Here is a 13269-nt window from a genome sequence, read left to right on the forward strand (position 1 = left end):
CTAATACAATTGAGGATGTACCTACCCAATGATTCTGCAATTCCGTTCACTAAACAACCCCTGAAATACTCGCACAGAAGGACATTACCAGAATCTTAGGAGCAGCAAAGTTTATAAGAGCAAAATATACATTTGGAAAAACTTAAATGTTCGAAGGAGATGAATACATTTAAGGTTTTTTTTTCAAGGTAATTGAGAATCTGCAGTAAATGTTATGGTTTCCTGTTATTTTTAATTGCTAAGTTTACAATGCCTGGAATCAGTTCTGCCTTCAAAGCCAAGTGTTCATTTTCCATGTATCAGGAAACCCATTTGGCACAGAGACCATCCCAGGAAGTTAAGTTCAGATTCACAGAATTAGTAGCAAAGTGCAATGTCACAAGTGTCCAGTGAGAGGCACTGCAGGGGACTGGGATGGCCTGTCTTAACTTCATACATTTTGGGGCAACTGTAGCCATTAGACTTGGCATATAGTCCTCAGGCTAAGAAAGAAGATCGGACACAAATGCATCTATTCATAAAGTGAAAATGAAAAAAGATAGCGTAAAAAAAAAAGATTTAGAAATAACTTTCAACCCCGCTTATAGCAATAGTTCTGAACGCAAATCATATGACTTTTATAAAAATAGTAACGCCTTTGTTTTGTTTTGGATGAGGACGTGAACCCTGAAGAATATACATATACAGAGGAACCTCGTTTACTGCTGATGGTAGGGGAAATAAATAATAATCTCTATTTATAGCTTAAGAAAGAGGTCCTCAAAGAGTGGGAGCCGCATGGGTCCCTGACAGACCCTTCAAAAAGATCTGTGAAATCAAAACTATGTTCATCATGATATTAAGACCTATTCAGTTCTCATTCTCTCATTAGTGTATGGTAGACCTTTTCAGAAACTATATGACATATTATATCATGAGACTGATTGCAGAAGCAAATATGAGAATCCAGTCATCTTCTAGTAAGCCAGACATCAAAGAGATCTGCATCTATGTAGAACAATGTCTCTTTTCTCAATAAGCCTGTTTTAGAAAGTAGTTACTTTTCATAAATTGTATGATATTTGTGTTAACACATAATGGGTTTATTGTTACTTAAATAAGAAAGTAAATGTTAAAAAATTCTCACTTTAATTTCTAACATAGTAATATTGACAGGCATAACCTACATAGACAAAAGCACGTTGGAATTCTCAATACTTTTTAAGAGTGTAGAAATCTGCAGACCACTGACCTTCAGCCCATCACAGGAAGTTTTGCTGTTAGCACAATTATTGCATCTTTGCTCCTATGGTCGCTTTTGTCTCACTGTCTCTGATCTTTCAAAGACCGTCTGGAAGAGCTTGGCCAGTAATCTATTGAATGGAGATTACATTTTGAATCTTTTCCTACATCTCAGTGCCCTGTGGGATGACTCTGGGGTGTCTCCAGATGGCTAGCGCAACAGGTCCCTGTTGACATCACCTTATGGGGAAGTTTTAGACAGGAACAGTCTTCAGGCTCTGAAGTACTTGAAGAACACCATGGGATGCCTGCCTTACAGAAGTTAATGAGCATGACTCAGGCAGATTCATAATTCTCCTTAGAAGCCATTTGGGATGCCTTCCACTTTGGGGTCATTCCACATAGACCAATGCAGAGCATGCAGTAACTGCTCAAAAAGGAATGAACAGTTCATTTAGAGTTCAGCTTGGAATAGACTTAAGCAGACACTCCTGGTGATGAAGGACTTAGATGCCAGGAAATCAGGCTCAAAGACTTTCAAGCCACTTCCTAGTGTGATGTCACATTCCTTTCTACGCTCCACTGGGAAAGGCAGGTCTGCCCCGCCCACGGTGGCGGGGAAATACCTAGGCATGGAAGTGGCATGACAGGGCTCAGGTCCCTGTCCTATTTTCCACTCTCCACGAGGTCCTGCACGCTGCAATCCTGCAGGCAGGTAGACACCGGGCCGGGAGTCTGGCTGAGCCAGGCATGGGTGGGGCCCTGATAGTAGGAGAGGTGTGCAGGAAAAGACGTGGCAACAATGTGTGCCACCGCAGGCCAGGGATCAGGTCCCCCAGGCGGGCCTCCGACCGGCTAGGTGACCATGGGGGAGACGACTCTCTCTCTGGGTCGAGGTGTGGAGCTCGCGGCTACTTTCAGCTCCAGCGGCTCCCTGCCTTCCTTTCTGCTTTCCCGCCGGCCCTTGCCAGGTGGGCCTGCTCTGGTTGCTCCCAAGTAAGCCGGTGTTTGGGTTTCTGTTGAGACCGCGGATTCCGAGGACAAGGGCGCGCAGGGGAGGAGGCTCCGTGCGACGAGGACGGGGATGGGGTCCTACTTCCGGGACCCAGGCCGCGGGCTGCGCTGGGGGGCGCCCTGGCCCTCGCGGGAGCTCTGGACGCGAGCCTGCTTCTCTGTCAGGGGGCGGAAGCGGCTCCCATGCGGTCCGCACCGCCGCCTCCGCCCACTCTTCGCCCATCCTCCTCTGCGGCCGGGCGAGCTCCCTGCCTTGGATCCTAAAGGTCGGGCGCCCAGACGAAGGAGACAGGGGACGGGTCGTCTTTGGGGAAACGTGGGGCCAAAGTCAGAGGGCTCCCCAGGAAGAAGGGAAGGTCAGCGGCCCGGGCGGTTGTCTTTGAGATTCCGAGGTCGCCCACGCCGGCGCCTCAGGCCAGCCCCACAGCGCTCTGCCCTCCCACCCTCTTCTCCCTTCCTTGCAGCCCGGTTTGGGGATGTGGTCCTTGCTGCTCTGCGGGTTGTCCATCGCCCTGCCACTGTCTGTCACAGCAGGTACGTCCGTTCCGTGTGTCTTCAGTTCCCAGAGGCCGCCCTAGTCCACAGGCTCCTGGCGCCTCACTGGGAACCCCAGGGGATCGCGCCAGCCGGAGCACGGCTGCTTATGCTCCCAAGACGGCGAAGAGGAAACAGAGCCAGCTCCACGTGCTGGGATGCTCAGCCCTGAATGTCACCTTTGAGCTTGGAGGTGACTTCGGGGAGGGGAAGGAGTTAGGCAAATGGCAAGTGAAGACTTGAGTAAAAATGCTCAAATGGAGTTACTACTGCCTATTTTATGTGATAAAGGGTTATTTTATGACAAGATGAAAGCAAGGAAACCATCAATAGAACAAATTTCTTCTAAGAAATTTGGTAGAAATGAGCTTTAAGAATGAACCAACTTTTTTGGCCGGGCGTGGTGGCTTATGCCTGTAATCCCAGCACTTTGGGAGGCCGAGGCGGGTGGATCACTTGAGGTCAGGAGTTCGAGACCAGCCTGACCAATATGGAGAAACCCCATCTGTACTAAAAATACAAAATTAGTCGGGCATAGTAGCTTATGCCTGTAATCCCAGCTACTCGGGAGGCTGAGGCAGAAGAATCGCTTGAACCCGGGAGGTGGAGGCTGCAGTGAGCTGAGATGGTGCCATTACACTCCATCCTGGACAACAAGTGAAACTCCGCCCCCCCCCCCAAAAAAGAATGAACCAACTTTTTTTTTTTTTAACAATCGTTTTGGGATGAAATACCTTTTACTCAAGGCAGAGTAACTGGGTGGCAGAGCAGAAACAGAAAAGACAAGAAGGGCTCCTTTACTCTGTAGATGAGTGCAGAGTAAAGAACTCTGTGGATGAAAAGAACTAAGGGTCGTGGAATAGAAAGGAAAGAGGGAAATCACTCCCAATGGGGAAGAGATTTGTGAGGAGGGAACGGAGTAAATTCTGTCTTATGGATACATTTGAAGAACTTGGAATATACTTTATAATCAGCATTCTATTTTTAGGAAACTTTCAGACTCAGGAAACTCCCAAATAAAATTTCAAATTGGCTGGAAAATTGAAGAGGCATTTAAAAAAACTAACAGTAAATAGAACTAAAGTTTTCTTTCACGGATAATTATTTTGTTTTTCTTTCCCTAGATGGATGCAACGACATTTTTATGAAAAATGAGATGCTTTCAGCAAGCCAGCCTTTTGCTTTTAATTGTACATTCCCTCCCATAACATCTGGGGAAGTCAGTGTAACATGGTATAAAAATTCTAGCAAAATCCCAGTGTCCAAAATCATACAGTCTAGAATTCACCAGGAAGAGACTTGGATTTTGTTTCTCCCTATGGAATGGGGGGACTCAGGAGTCTACCAATGTGTTATAAAGTAAGTTCCTCATTTAAAATAGAACTAACTCATGTGTGTATATGTATAAATTCTTTAAGGAAAATTCTTAATGAACATAGAAAACTCATTGAGAAGAATTACGTTGTTGTATGTTTTTATAATTGTTACAAGACAAATTCCAGTGAACACATTTTTAAACAGAACAGATTTGTAAATCATTTTTGGAATCTGATATGCATCTTTCCCCATGGAAATGGCACCTCAGACCAGACCCACTCACAAAGTGTGTCTGTCCCAATATTATTGCTGCCATCTTTCTTTCTTGTTTTCTTTTTCTTTTTTTTTTTTTTAAGTTTCTGAGACGACGTCTCACTCCGTCACCAGGCTGGAATGCAGTGGTGCGATCTCGGCTCATTGCAACCTCTGCCTCCTGGGTTCAAGCAATTCTTTTGCCTCAGCCTCCCAAGTAGCTGGGACTACGGTGTGTGCCACCACGCCTGGCTAAATTTTTGTATTTTTAGTAGAGACGGGGTTTCACCGTGTTAGCTAGGATGATCTCCATCTACTGAACTCCTGATCCACCCGTCTTGGCCTCCCAAAGTGCTGGGATTACAGGCCTAAGCCACCTAGCCTGGCCACTGCCATCTTTCTTGAAATGCCAAAAGCTTTTGTGGGAAATGGCACATCCAGATAGGAATAAGCCTCCTATGAGCCCTTTTCACAAGGAATTTGCTTAAGGCAGGGAGTAAGCATCGAGAATGTTCCAGACCTCACTGGAGAACCCGTGCTAAGAAACATGAATGAGTAACACAGGCCTGGTGGTGACTGCCCCTCAAAGGTAGCCGTCTATTAGGATCAAGCCCATCGTCTCACTTTTCAAGGGAATCTGGAAATTGGAATTTGTGTGTGCAACTTTTTATAATTTGTAAAGCTTTGTTGGGCCTGAATAAAACACATCTGTAGACCAAATTTAGCTTGAGGGTCACAATTTTGTGACTCTCCCACACTGGCTTGCATGACCTTAACAAATTACTTGATCTCTCTGAGCCTTATTTTTTTCTGTAAAATGGAATTAATGCTGGCCCGATAGGGTTGAGGTGCAAATTAACTGAGACCAGGTGTGAAGTGGGTACTCCATTCTCTCTCTCTTGTTTTGATTCCATGATATTTGCCGGCCCCTTTCTGTGGCCCAGCATGGCCCATGTCCCACTCTGATTTCTGCCAGATTCCTCATTTCTATCCACCAGACAGACAAAATGCACAAAATCGAGTGGTTCACAAGTGGAAGTGGTCGTTAGCTCTGCCTGGCTCCTTTCCACAGATTTAGTCGCTAATAAACCACTCAGAGCATGTGGAGGTCTGCTTTCCTATTTTAGGCTAGGCTGTGAGTTATTAACTAGACTTGAAGATCATACATCACATAAATGAATCTGGATGTCGAAGCTAGAGTTAAACTATTTAAATCTGGGAGCTGTGAAATGACGAAAAATAATCTTTAATAGAAATTAGACAAGGATATCTGCCATAAAAGAAAATGAACGTGAATTCTCCAAGACTTTTACTACTAACATCCAGATAGGATACATATTTAGGAAACTGTATTTTTACTTTTTGCTTTGAAATAATTTTAACTTTAAATAAATTTGGCAGGAATAGTATCAAGAACTTCCTTCTACCCTTTATCTAGATTATCTAGATGTCTCATTTTTAAGAATATATTTTTACATTCATCTTATAATTTTCTCTTTCACCATATATATGATATAAATTATAAACAATATTTTTCTCCTAAGCCATTTTTAAACCATTTCAGTTGTATGCATATCCTCTTAGCTCTTAATATTTCAGTTTATATTTCCTATCAACAGTGTATATTTCCTATTTCATTTCAATGTATATATGTTTATTTCTTACATAATCACAGTATAGTTACCAAATTCAGGAAATGTAACCATCATATAATACCTTAATCTATAATCTATATTCTAATCTTATCAATGGTCTCATTGAAGACCTTTTATAATTTTTTTCTTTCTTTCCCAGTACAGTTACCAATCTAGGATCATGCATCACATTTGGTTGCCATGAATATGTAATTTCTTTTAATCTGGAACGGTTCCTCAGTCTTTGTTTTTCATGGTACCTACATTTTTAAGGACTATAGGCAATTATTTTGTGTTATCTCCTTCATTGGTGTTTGTCAGGTATTTCTTCATTATTAGGTTCAGCCATTTTGGCTGGAATGCTAGGTGAGTGCTTTGTGTCCTCTTCAGAAAATTACTCAGAGCCACATTGCATCCACTTGCCCCCAGTTGGTGATGTCCATTTTGATCACTCAGTTAAGGTGTTGTGCAGTTTCTCCACTGTGTGAATACCATTTGTCCTTTTGTGATGAATGATTTGGGGGGTGCTTACTGCTTTGTTAAAGGCAGAGGGTTTGCATGGTGCTGTGAAAATGATTTGAAAACATTTGAAAATGAGCTGAATTATTTGATTTTGTGATTTTTTAGAAGAGTTTATGAGGTCTCAATCTGTCTTACAGGGGTAGAGACAGCTGTCATAGAATACATGTAAACCTAACTGTTTTTGAAAAACAGTGGTGTGACACTTCTGTAAATGGTTTACCGAATTTATCAGATGAGTACAAGCAAATATTACATCTTGGAAAAGATGATAGTCTCACATGTCATCTGCACTTCCCGAAGAGTTGTGTTTTGGGTCCAATAAAGTGGTATAAGGTAAAAAAAAAAAATTCTTATGGATATTTTTCCTCGTTTTCTTTAAAAACCCACTGTTTTTTATAGGTTAAGTTGCATTTTTTAAGGCAGAATTGGTAAAGAAATTTGTGTGCCTAAGATAGATTAGTTAGCTAGCAGTCATTGATAATGTTACCTTCCTGATTACTGTTTTAAAAAATTTTTTGGTTATTGTATCTTTGTAATATTTTATTATTTGGATCCACCACCTTCCTCCAGTTATTCTTGTTTTTCAGGCTGTTCTTTATTTTCTAACATTAATTATGTTTGTTTAAATACATACTACGTGCGCATGGTTCAATAATCACAAATCGTAAGAGGTTACTCCCTGGAAAACTTCTTTCCTGCTACCGTTCCATATTTGCTCTGGGCTCATCACACCTTCCTTGACATGTCGCTACCATGATTAGTGCCCTGTGATTATTCTTATATAATGCTATACTAGCAAATAAAAATATATAGCCTAACTCTTCCTAGCCCTTCTTTTTTAAGCTCATCTTTCTGCACTTTATGTTTTCATCTTTGAAATTTCTCTTTTCTTGATGATCCTGGCATATGTTGACATAGAAGGTAACCCTTAGCGTGGAGGAGCACAGGCTAGTTATTTGAGATTGGAATTAGTTTTTCCTGCTTGTTAACTCTTGCCAGCACACCCCTCCGGGTCATGAGTTTTCTTTATGGGAAGGTTTTCATTTATTGATTCAATTTCTTTAATGGTGAAAGGATTACGCAGATTTCTTACTTTCTCTTGTGTGAGTTTGGTAAGATTTTGTGTCTTAGGAAGTTTCTCATTTCATTAAAGGTTTCATATATTCTGGAAAATTGTTTATCAGCTCTTCTCTTTTAATGTCTGCAGACATTAAAACCTTCAAAGTAAGGTTCACCTTTAGTCATTATTCATTCTCTCTTTCTTACACACACACACACTTACTTGATTAGTTTCATGAGAGACTTGTCAGTTCTAGTACTCTTTTCAAAAACTAACTTTTGATTTTGTCGATCCTTTCTGTTACATATTTCATGTTCATTTAGTTTGTTGAGTTGCCCTCTTTCACAAGAAATGTGGAAGTGAATGTCCTTATACCTGTCTTTTAAACATATTTGCTAGTGCATGCAGTTCTCTAAGATACCTGATTGCTAGCCCTAGAATTGCTCATTTGTAGGGCATGCAGATGAACAAAGTATTCAACTTTGTTGATGTTGCAAAAATTGCTTTACAGAATTTTGTATCCGTTTATACTTTTGCCAGGAGTATTTTATTTTATTTTATGACAGAGTCTCACTCTGTTGCCCAGGCTAGAGCGCAGTGGTGTGATCACGGCTCATGGCAGCCTAACTCCTGGGCTCATGTGGAAGCCCAGGTAATTTTTAAAATTTTTTGTGGTGACAGAATCTTGCTATGATGCCCAGACTGGTCTCGAACTCTGGGCCTCAAGTGATCCTCCAGCCTTGGCCTCCCAAAGTGGTGAGATTATAGGCATGAACCACCATGCCTGGCTCACCAGGAGTATTCTCGATTTCCTACAACCTTGTGTTGAACTTTGTGTTATAAGACTTTGATTTTTAAAATCAGCCTGGTGGGTATAAAATGTACCTTTTTGTTATTTTATTTTACTTTTCCTTAATTATTAGTGAGACTGACCACTTTTTTCATATGTTTATTGGCCATTTCTGGATCCTCTTCTGAACTGCCCACTCATATCTTTTGGTATATTTCTTATTTTACTTTTCATGCCATTTTCTTGTGACTTATAGGAGATTTTATATATTTATATATCCCGGGTATGATTGTTTGCAATGCATTAAAAAAAAACCTTTCCATTGAAGTTTGACATGTACATATAAAATGCAGAAATCATAAGTGGACAAGCTTGTTGGATTATCAGAAAGTGAACATACTTTTTAATTACCCTTTCCCACGAAGGTTAAGAAAACATTACTAGCACCTCTGAAGGCCCACCTCTTCCATCTTGCAAAAACTATGCCTCTCTAGTCCCCAAATAACCACTTCCCTGATTTATACTATCATAGATTAGATTTACCAGTTTTTGAATTTTATTTAATTTGAATAAAATCATATGTAGTATTTATGTCTAGCTTCCTTGGCTCAATAGCAAACCAGTGAGAATCATCTATGCTATTGCATGTGGCTATATTTCATCCATTTTCATTGCTTATACTATTTCACTGTTATTATTGTTAGACTCTTGAGTCATATCCAATTTCTGGGTCTTAGAAACAAAGCTGGTATGAACACTTTTCTCACTTATGAATGCAATTTTGTGGGACATAATTACACAAGGGTGAAATATTTGGGTCATAAGGGTATGTAGAAAATGCCAAACCGTTTTCCAAATTGGTGCCAATTTACAGTTCCAGCAGCACTGTATAAGTGTTATTTATGCCCCTATATCTGACAACAGATGGTACTATTAGCCTTTTTAATTTGCTATTTGGATAAGTGAGTAATTGTGTCTCATTTCAGCCTTAATTAACACTTCCCTGATTATAACTGATAATGTTGATCTTTAAATTTTCTTATTGGCACTTGGATGTGTATGGGTGTGTGTGTGTAATTTTTTTTCTTTGAGTGCTTGCTTGTGAATTTTTTTTTTTTTTTTTTTTCGAGATAAGCTCTTGCTGTGTTGCCCAGGCTGGAGTGCAGTAGTGCAATCATAGCTCACTGTAACCTTGAACCCCTGGGCTCAAGTGACCCTTCCGCCTCAGCCTCCTGAGTGGCTGCGGGTTACCTTGTCCAAGAGGTATCTTTTTTTTTTTCCTGTAAAAAACCAAATAATAAATATTTTAGGCATTGTAGGCCAGATGATCCCTGTTTCAACTACTCAACTCTGTTTTGGAAGCACAAAAACAGTTGTAGACAATATAGAAATGAAGGAGTGTGGTTGCGTTTCAACAACATTTTATTTACAAAAACAGGTGGTTAGCCACATGTGGCCAGTGTGTGGTTTGCTAGCCTCTTGTCTATTTCTCATTGATTTGTAGTAGCTCTTTATAGATCTGGATATGAGTAATTGTTACAATGTGCCCTTCTAAGCAATGGCTAGCTTTTCTACTCTGGTAATGAGGTCTCAGACTTCCTAGTTTTAATGCAGTCTAACGTACTGATTTTCCATTGTGATTAGTACTTTCTGTGACTTAAGAATCTTTTTCCTACCCCAAGGTAAAAGGATCTTTTCCTATATTTTCTTGTTGAAGTTTCATTGTTTTTCTTTTTCCACTGATTTTTCAGTGTGTAGTGTTGGTAGGGTCAAATGTAATTTTTTTCTGTGTGGACTTACGGTTTACCTGTTCTTTTCACGTTGCTTTGCATGCCACCTCTGACTTAAATCATATTGGTCTTTGTGTATAGATCTGTTTCAGAACTCTCTGTAGCGTTCCCTTATTCTATTTCTTTCTCTTTCTTTCCTTTCCTTTTCTTTTTTTTTTTTTTTTTGAGATGGAGTCTCACTATGCCTCCTAGGCTAGAGGGCAGTGGCGCGGTCTTGACTCACTGCAACCTCTGCCTCCTGGGTTCAAGCAATTCTCCTGCCTCAGCCTCCAGAGTAGTTGGGATTACAGGCACACGCCACCACGCCTGGCTAATTTTTGGTATTTTTACCAGAGACAGGGTTTCACCATTTTGGCCAGGCTGGTCTCGAACTCCTGACCTCAGATGATCCACTTGTCTCAGCCTCCCAAAGTACTGGGATTACAGGTGTGAGCCACCGCACTGAGTCCTTATCCTTGTTAATTAATATGGCATTAGATAAGTCTTGTAAGTTTTGTGTAAGTCTTCTGCTTTTCCTTTTTCTGAAATGTTGCCTTGGCTATTCTAACTTCTGTTTCTGCAGCACTTGGAGATGGCCTCTGAGCTGTGACTAGCAATCCTAAATGAGTATCAGAGTTGATCCTCTGGACCTTTTAAAAATCCAGATATTCAGTCTCACCCTCTACTAACTGAAGCAGGTCACCCGTGGGTGGGGCTTAGACGCCTTTATTTTAAAAACAACCCCTGGGCTTGCAAAAGTAGGCAAAAGCTGGGGGCCAGCAGTGTAAGCAGGAGGGGTCACCTGATACTATACCACCTGCTCAGTTTTGGTGACCCAGGTGTGGCTGTTTTTGCCACTACCATGTGCTCAGACCTGGAATCACTCTTTGGGCCTCAATGTTGTCATCTGTAAAACCAGAGGGTTGGAATCAATTCTTCAAGTATTTGAAATCTGTGATCTTCTTGGTGCTGTGCCAAGGGATGTCATATGTCTTCAAAGAAGTTACAATTTATCAGAGGAAACAGACAGACAAGTAAACTAAGAATTTTATTACAGCATGAGGTGAACATACAGAAAGCGAAATCAGAGCAGACCCTGGGAATGTCCGTGGCTATGCTTCCTGGAAAAGGTGACTTTGAACTGTGCTTGAAGAGTGACCACAGTTAGCCTGGTGGGTACGGCAAGGAAGGTCAGTAATTAGAGGGAAGCAGCAGGTGCAAAGGTGTTGGGTGCGAAAGAGAATGGTGTTTGGGGACCCTGGTTAGAGTTTAGGGCACATGTAGAAAGATGGTGCTAGAAAATAAACACTGTTTATGCCAACCTAAAGCATTTCAACAGTGAATCCCACCATCCGGAGAACGGCATGAGCAAATTCGCATTTGAGAAAAGTCCTTCCGTAGGGGCTGTAGTGAAATCCATTGGAAGGCCTTGAGAATGGTGGCATGCTGATCATTTGGACTATCCTAGAAATCAAGTTAAGAAGTGTGGTTCATTTCAGAAAGTTATAAAGTAGAACTGATAAAATGAGGGAAAAGGAGGAGGAGAGGAAGTGGGGGAACTCATGTCCGAGGGCTCCGAATTTTTATAATTGTAAGGATATGTTATGGGGAAAATTTGAAAGAGTAATGTAGGTAAATAGATAGAGATGCAAAGAATGGCTAAGGTGGAGACCATGAATTTGTAGTGGTACCAAGACGCCTGTTTATGTGATTAGCTCCTATAGTGCTCTGCTCTCTGGTTGGAGGCGTGTAGGAGAGGGATGAAGGGATCCATCAGAATGGGGGGCTTTGCAGGTGAAGATGCTGGAAGGACGGAGGGCTCAGAGTTGAGGTATTGGAAGTGAAGTGATTGAAGTGATGGACACATGAATCCAGGATGGACAGGAAAGGAAATGATACCTGAAAGAGCTTGGAAATTAGACGAAAATAGAGAGGTCAGGTGGGCTAATTCCAGTTAAGGTAGAAAAGTGAGTTGAATGGATAGAAAGTTCAGTGGAAAAGTGTGATGCCCATGGTGAGTAGACACTCACCATCCCTGGCGAGCCTTTTTATCCTGTAGAGGCCATAAAGCTAAAAAGACACAGGAACAAAATGACCAAACCACCTTGCATTTTGCTGAGTCACCTACTGCCAAGGCTCTGGATGGAATTCCGTGTCTCCAGCTGGCTTTGCTGAAAGGTGAAGGTGAGGATGGTGGATCTTCCTGCTTTTTCTACTGGAACGCACAGCCCTGGAGACACGGAAATTTCTCCAGCAGTATTGAAGTGTCCAGTCTCCAGGTCTGTGGGAGCTGAGTATTCCGCTTTATTTGTTGGGGTGGCTCTTCCTGATGTGGCTTTACTTGACACACTGGAGTTGTGTAAGTGGCAACTCCTGGTCTCTGAATTGCAGGTGGTGTATTTCAGAGTCACTTTCCCACTTTCCAGGTTGTGGTAGAGGTAGCAGCTCTCAGGGCAAGCCAGTTCGGCAGTGTGGTTCTGGCCTCGATGCCACTTCCTGAGTACTTTCACAGATTTTGCAAAGCACCTAGTATCTTGTCTTGAATCCTTTTCTGCATAAAATATAGAATGATTTTTGTTTGCTAAATCCAGAGATATATGGCCTCATGGCCCTGTTTCAAAGATTAAATGACCTAATCTATCCACGAAGCATTTAGTTCAGCATGAGTGCATAAGTACCTAATACATAAATATTAGAGATTATTATTATTTAGTTACAATAAAGGAATGAATGAGCTGGAACAGGGAATCAGTCAGAAAGTAATATATTTAATTTTAAGAACTTGGAGACGGGGTTCTGGATAATGGCAAATCCCTATGATAATCTTGGCTTATGTCTGGGAGAATTGAAAACTGAGAGAAGTCCCCAGGAAGTCTTTGAAATTGAAGAGCTGACAGAGGACAAGGTTAGGGTATTAAGACATCTGTCTACACCTGGAAAAGTGGTAATGTCTCCAATTTTGTTTTCGTTTCAATCCCAAATTACTCCTCAGCACAGTGGTTTGGGGCCCCCATCACTGTGCTCAATCTGGACTTGCTAAAGTTACTTCGGGCTCTCTAGTTGCTAAAGTGACATTCATTTTCAACCTAATTGTGGCATTCAACATTGCTGGGCACTCCCATCAGCTGGAAACTCCTTTCTCGTTTTCTTCTAAGA

At 41.5% G+C, this 13269-nt stretch overlaps 1 protein-coding gene across 3 annotated transcripts in view; it reads left to right on the forward strand.

Annotated features, from left to right (window-relative positions):
- Window positions 1-1828: 1828 nt before the first annotated feature.
- The window catches only part of IL1RL2 (interleukin 1 receptor-like 2), a 52351-nt gene continuing 40910 nt past the window's right edge, over window positions 1829-13269 (forward strand). The window contains exons 1-4 of one of the 3 annotated variants that reach the window (XM_011956603.1): window positions 1829-1936; window positions 2700-2769; window positions 3894-4128; window positions 6632-6827. In XM_011956603.1, the coding sequence (XP_011811993.1) occupies window positions 1865-1936; window positions 2700-2769; window positions 3894-4128; window positions 6632-6827 (573 nt within the window). In that variant the 5' untranslated portion in view covers window positions 1829-1864. Of the gene's footprint in view, window positions 1937-2169; window positions 2193-2699; window positions 2770-3893; window positions 4129-6631; window positions 6828-13269 lie in introns of those variants that run through there. The other 2 variants (XM_011956604.1, XM_011956605.1) reach the window with 2 other exon arrangements.

The sequence above is a fragment of the Colobus angolensis genome, unplaced genomic scaffold, assembly GCF_000951035.1.
Source record: "Colobus angolensis palliatus isolate OR3802 unplaced genomic scaffold, Cang.pa_1.0 Scaffold42, whole genome shotgun sequence".
NCBI lineage: Eukaryota > Metazoa > Chordata > Mammalia > Primates > Cercopithecidae > Colobus > Colobus angolensis.